This window comes from Neopelma chrysocephalum, unplaced genomic scaffold (genome assembly GCF_003984885.1).
Source record: "Neopelma chrysocephalum unplaced genomic scaffold, ASM398488v2 Primary Assembly neopelma1_122, whole genome shotgun sequence".
Lineage (NCBI taxonomy): Eukaryota > Metazoa > Chordata > Aves > Passeriformes > Pipridae > Neopelma > Neopelma chrysocephalum.
Window position 1 is genome coordinate 1 of NW_020897784.1, and position 6,389 is coordinate 6,389.

The 6,389-nt window shown below is 42.9% G+C and overlaps 1 protein-coding gene across 2 annotated transcripts; it reads left to right on the forward strand.

Annotated features, from left to right (window-relative positions):
• The first annotated feature begins 11 nt into the window (after window positions 1–11).
• Window positions 12–5,524, forward strand: TSHB (thyroid stimulating hormone beta). Of its 2 annotated transcripts, none has more exons than XM_027697766.1 (3): window positions 12–138; window positions 4,344–4,506; window positions 5,199–5,524. In XM_027697766.1, the coding sequence occupies exons 2-3, from the start codon at window positions 4,345–4,347 to the stop codon at window positions 5,439–5,441; spliced, it is 405 nt and encodes a 134-aa protein (XP_027553567.1). In that variant the 5' UTR covers window positions 12–138; window position 4,344; the 3' UTR covers window positions 5,442–5,524. The 2 variants fall into 2 exon arrangements, with proteins under 2 accessions (XP_027553567.1, XP_027553566.1); XM_027697765.1 differs by lacking the exon at window positions 12–138 and adding an exon at window positions 263–2,547.
• The last annotated feature ends 865 nt before the right edge of the window (window positions 5,525–6,389 follow it).

A 6,389-nucleotide genomic window follows, 5' to 3' on the forward strand; every position in this document is an offset into this window, starting at 1 on the left:
GATGGATTTTGGGAAACTGTATGGAAGAAGCCTCGGGCAGTCACAGGTTGTGACACTGGACTTGGTTGTCCTGCCAGTCTTTTGTCCTGCTGCTCCCTGTAGGTTGTGGGATCTCGTTCCCATCAAGTGTTCAGAGAGGTCAGCAGTGAATGAGCTCTATAGTCACAGCCAGGATGATCCAGGAGGTTTTTTGACAGCTGAATAGTTTGTGTAGATCACTGAAGGTGTGTGAATGTCACCCTGGTGCTCTCCAGTGCCTCTCTGACAGATGGGCAGGATAACGTGGTGCCAGCAAGGAAGAGGCAGTGCCAGGAGATTCTGTGCCCACACGAGCGAGGAGCTGAGCTGAGTGTGAGGAGCAGCAGCCACATTAGTCCCAAGGTCCACTCAGACTAATTTATTGCCCTTCCAGATAAATGAATTTTCCCTCTTTTGGTCAGGTGTTTCTGTAGTGCACTGAGGTGCATTCAGAGACTGGGTAAAAACATTGCAGGGAGTAAAGGCACTGCTGAGATTCTGCTGCTCCAGGGGCTGATAATTCCCAACATTCAGCATCCACCACACTGGGCTCTGCCTGACAGCTCTAAACCTTCCTGACAGGGGGGCTCTGGGCAGATGGAACCAAGGGCATTGCATCTCTGTAATTCCCTTAACAACCAAATTTGTAATCGCTGCAAAGAATGAAATTGGGTTTGTGTGGCATGACCTATTTTATGTAACATCATCTTGATGGTCATTACATATGTTTTCATCTGTTAATTATTTATTGCTCAAATCCTGTATCAGCTTTCTGTTATTTTACCTGGCTGGTGGAGAGTTACCTGGGTCAACACTCCCTCCTTAAACATTGCCATAAAATTAGCACTTCTTAAAAATGTTTTGATGTTTCCTCAGTATTCCAGACCTGTTGAAATCAGCATTAGGCAGCTAATCATGTTGAGTTTAAAATATTTATTCCTTATATGATTTATTTAATAATCTTTGGTACAAATCTTTGAGTTGGTTGTTCAGCCACTATGTTTTCAAATGCACAAGTACTTGCTGAAACTTTTGCATTTACTCTGCATCAACAGCTTGTCTTCATCTCATAATGTCCCTCGACTTTACTGTTGGCCTCTGGCCTGGCAGAAGTTTATTTGCTACTCTCCAGCTTCCTGTGCAAGTTTTCTACATTTTCTCACTTCCAACAGTGATTGTTGTTGGTTTTCCTCTTTTTTCTTGCTATAGTTGTTATTGTTGCACTCTCTTTTTCATCTTCACTGCAGTAGACTTCCAAGCATTGTTCTAATTTGCTGCTGATGTTTGCAGACATTTCCCTAAATCTTGTTCAAGCAAATTCTTAAACCCTTTTTACCCTAATCTCAATCCCCCCCTCCTTACACCTATTTTTCTCAAATCTGAGAAACTAGCACTTTGAGGAAGCAAAGAATATATGTCCTCACACTCTGACCTGTTCTCTGCCTCTCTTCTTGTTGGGTGTGTTGAGACACTTCAAACCCAAGTGTGGGGGTCTCCCTGTCAGGTCCAGGGTGCACAAATCCAGCTCCAACTGCCTAAAGCTGTGAACTCTTTAGAGGAGAGAATCAGCTGTGCATGCAAGGGTCACATGTGATACCCTTGCTTTAAGAATACTACTTTTTAATTCTTATTTTGAGCACTTTTTGTCCTCTCTAGGATTTAATTTTATTAAATGCTCCCTTTTCCTTTCAGTTTCTTTGTCTCTGTTGAAATGCTCTTCAGATTTCCCAAGGACAAACACTCTTTTCTGTGATTAAAGCTTCAAACAACCAAACCCATACACATAAATGTAGTGTGTATATATACACAAATATATATATATATATACATTATCTTTTTTGGGGTTATGTATGTATATACTCAAAGAGCCTGAGTGTTTGTATCTAAAATATGTGAGAAAAACACAGAGCTAAATAACGTGCTGGAGTAGTAGCAAAGTAAGTCTTACACTCCTGTTGCTAAGTGAGATGGACAGATGTTACTGAGAGTACAACTAATATTCTGCTCATGTCCCTAAGGCAGAAAGAGTTATATTTAATTCCTTAGAAATTATACAGTAGAAATGAACCCAGAGTTAAAGATTCCATGAAAGAAAAAGCATTTGGCTAGTGTTAATAGAGCAAGAACTCTATTATGTTATCCCAAAAAATCCTTGGAAAATTAGCCCAGGGCACAGAGCTGTGTGCAGCAGTCTGAAACCATAGAGAAAGGAGATAATATTGCTCAGGAATTGGCTGAACACCAACTGGGATGGACTGGATCACTCCCCCAACAGCCCAAAGTGATCACGTTTGCCAGCCCAGACTCACGTTTTTCATATTTCTTATGGCCACGTAAATCAGGAATGTGCTTGACTTGCATAAGACATCCATCAGATCAAATTCCAAATAGCAGTTGGGTGATTACCTGGAAGGGTGAGTGTTCCCAGAACAGCAGACAGGGAGCATGGGGAGAGGCTGACAGAGAATAGTGGCTTTGTCGAATCCATCCTGCTCTTGCTCCTCCCAGGTGATATGCGAAGCCCTAAATGTAAGTGTTTTCCCCTGTCTGGGGACATCTGTTTCCTTGCTGTTGGTGCAATATTTCGTTTCTCATTGTGCTGTGAGGCGTGGTTTTGTAAAGGTTTTTACCTGTCAATTAGGATTTAATTGCTTGTTACTTCAATATTTGCTCAGTAGGTTCAAGACCAGTGAATTTCTCAGTGTGTTTTGCTTGAGCAGGGAAATTAGGCTGGACCCAAGCACTGCAGAGCAACTGCTTTGATTGCAGATTTGTTATTTTATGGGCACTGCATGGACTCAGCACATCCCAGGATGGTTTGGGCTGGAAGGGACTTTAAAGCTCATCTCATTCCACTTCCTGCCATGGCAGGGACACCTTCCACTATCCCAGGTTTCTCCAAGCCCTGTCCAACCTGGCCTTGAACACTTCCAGGGATCCAGGGGCAGCCACAGCTTCTCTGGGCAACCTGTGCCATCATCTCCCAGCTGTGCCTGCCTGGTAACCAGCAAATGGAGTGAACCAGACCTCATTAAACTTTAGTAAAACACAGGTGTAAAGTTCATCATCTGAGATTCAGGAGGAGTCCATTTCCATACCAGTCTTCCTGCCATGATGTTGCTGTCCTATGCAGCAATTAAACTAAGTTTTTAAGCAGTGGTTAGTTTAAAAGCCCGAGGAGAGAAGACTGTTAAAATAATTAGATTTCCAGCTCCAGTTTCCAGGTTAGGATATTATGGACATGTTTGTTCCTATCACATTTGCTTTGTGGTTCAGTATGAATTTTCAATAGATGACTTTGTGATAAGAAAGCAGTAATTCAGATGCAATTATATAAACAGTAAGATCAGCCTGGAATTAGCCTGGAGAGTATAAAGCACACACAGAGCTTGTGCTGGGTCATTGCCTTTCCCAGCTCAAGGCAGAGTCAGGTTCCTGTAATAAGGAAGAATTCCACTGACAAGAGGTTGGTCTTTCCAGACTTTCACTGTGGCAGCTTCAGGGTAAACCAGACTGTGAAATGAATGGCTTTTCTATGGGAAACTGGCAGCTGGAAGAGACTGGAGGGTGATGGCCAGATGCTGGTAGACACTGTCATTTAAATTTTGTCATTTAGAGGCTCTAGAGTAGTTCCTGGAATTGTCTTGGAGCTAATCAAGGCTTTGTTCTCGGGATCTCCCAGCAGGTCTGAGAAATGAGGTCAGCACAGGAGACAGATAAAGAGGGATTGGTGGAGTTGAACTCTTTGCTGATGTTCTTTGTTGTAATTTGCTTGAATCTATTTTTTAATTCTTGGCAGTGTTCCCGTTTCATCACGTCTCTAAGCCAACTGGAAATTGAAAGATCCAGTTTTATGCCTGATATGCACAGTTGTGTCTTTTTCTCTCTTGAACATTTTAAATGATGCTTTTCTTAGGAAATTGTTTCTAAATGAGTGAGATTATTTTAATATTTTGGGTTCATTCTAGAGCTCATGTTCTCTAGCATGTCACATTTTCAAATCCTTCAGCTTCTGTTATTTTTTCTTTGTCAGCATTTTATCACTCATTAGTGAGAAGTTCTACGTAATATGCTTTAGTGGGGGAAAATTGAATTTGTTCTGTTTTTGATGGCCTGTTTACCCTTGTTTTCTGTTTAGCAGTTGGTACTACTTCAGTTAAAGGTCTGAGATTGGAAAGAAGTTGTCAGGCTGTAACTAAAAAAATTAATATTACTCCTAGTCTGTGACTGTCCTGACTGTTCCAGTTGGATTCCAAGGAAAGGGCTGGAAGGTTCATCCCATTTTACTCGGAGTTTGCTTTGTTTGTTTGTTCTTCCCCATGTAGCATGAGGCCTTTCTTTGTGATGTCTCTCCTCTTTGGCCTGACTTTCGGACAAACAGCATCACTTTGTGCTCCTTCTGAGTACACAATCCACGTGGAAAAACGGGAATGTGCCTATTGCCTGGCCATCAACACCACCATCTGCGCCGGATTCTGCATGACTCGGGTACGAGGCCTTGCTCTGCTTTAGGCAGGTATTTCTGTAACTCCACTGCAAACCAAGTGCCTGTTCTCACAGAAAACAGTGTATAAATGATCTAATTCTGAAAACTTCACCACCATCACGTTTCCAAGTTAGGTTTTTGCAAAGGTATGGATGAGAAATGCCAAGCCTCCGGAATTACGGAGTTGATAACACCAGTGGCACAGCAGAGACCTGGCTGCTGCTGCTGCCACTGCAGAGCCTCTGGAGGCAGTTTGTGGGGGCAGGATGGAAGAAGTGAGGAGCAGATTATATTTAGTCACTCTTAATTATTGTAAATAACTTAGGTTACTTCTCCTCCCACTGCTGCTATCCCAGCTGGCTGTAGGAACAGCTCTCCAGTAGCCACACCACACGTTGTGCTTGAGCTTCACTGCTCAACACAGCACCTAAAGTTCCCTTCCAGCAGGGAGCCAGCACAGATCCCAAAGCACTGGGAGCACTCTGAGCCCAGTGGATTAATTAAACCACAAGAACAAGGTGAGTGCATCTATGTGTGGAGAGAGCCCCAGCCACAAGCAGCTTCAAAATTACAGCTCTGGACAGAGTAATGCCAGAGCCGGGCTAAGCACGAGAGGTTTGGTCTCTGCACTTCCCAGCAAGTTTCTGACACGCAAATGCTTCAGCAAAACAACACATTTCTCTTTTCTTTGTAGGACAGCAATGGCAAGAAGCTGCTACTCAAGAGTGCTCTGTCCCAGAACGTGTGCACATACAAAGAGATGTTGTACCAGACAGCTCTGATCCCAGGCTGCCCTCACCACACCGTCCCCTACTACTCCTACCCCGTGGCTTTGAGCTGCAAGTGTGGGAAATGCAACACTGACTACAGTGACTGTGTCCGGGAGAGGGTCAGGACCAACTATTGCACTAAGCCACAGAAGCTCTGTACCATGTAAAGCTTCCAGAGGAGTGTGGGTGAGATGTCCTGCTCTGCTCACCACTAAACAGAAATAAAAGCGTTTCACATTAGGTTTGCAAACTGGTGTGTGCAAAGATTCATTCTGAAAGTGTATCATTGCCTGTATTAATTAATTAACTGGATATTCTGTAACTGGCTTAAAAGAATCATGGGGCTGCAGGTTTGTATTTATAACCCACCTAAATTTACTCTGGGGAAGAAGATGATGTGACTTTGTGGATGTAAAGACCTTTGGTTATAAATCCCAGGTATTTTATGAAGAGATGCTCAGAGATTTGGTATATTGACTTATTTCATAGTCTGATATATTTTGGAGTTCATATCTTTCACTTGATATGTTTTGGAGTTAAAAAAAGGCAACACATACTCGTGGTATTGAACGTTTTAATCAGATTTTGACATATACTTGCAGCCTTCAAATTAGCAATGGTATTTTTCTATCTCTGTAATATTAGTTTTTTTGTGGACTGTAGCTTCAGTGTTGTCAGTTGGGACTAAGCACATACAGTTTGTTTATCCACATTGTAGATCCGTGTCCTCCCTGCTGTTTTCCAGCCGTGTTTATTGGGAATGCTTCTCCATGTCTCTGCACTAGTGGCATAACCCTCCCTTTCCTGCTGAAATACACTGTTTGAAAAACCTGTCTCTGTGAGCACTAAAGAATCACTGAAGCCTTAAACTTTACTCCAGAAGGGGAATGAGATGCCCTCAAACTTAAAGAAAAATTCAGTATAAGACTTCTTCTTCCACACACGGGGCAGCCGATCCCTTAGGAGTGGGAAGGTGAGCTGAGCCCACCCTGTGTGCTGAACATGCACAGGTGAGAGGTGCAGAGCCAGGAATGAAGAAATAAATGTAAACTAACAGTTGTTTCCTTTCCCCCTGACATTGTGGCTCCCAAGAAATTAGATATTCCATTCACACT

Excerpts from the sequence above, each read along its gene's own strand:
- TSHB (XM_027697766.1), top strand. The coding sequence starts at position 4,345 with ATGAGGCCTTTCTTTGTGATGTCTCTCCTCTTTGGCCTGACTTTCGGA. Across the intron at positions 4,507-5,198 it reads CCGGATTCTGCATGACTCGG|GACAGCAATGGCAAGAAGCT; the intron begins GTACGAGGCCTT and ends TTTTCTTTGTAG.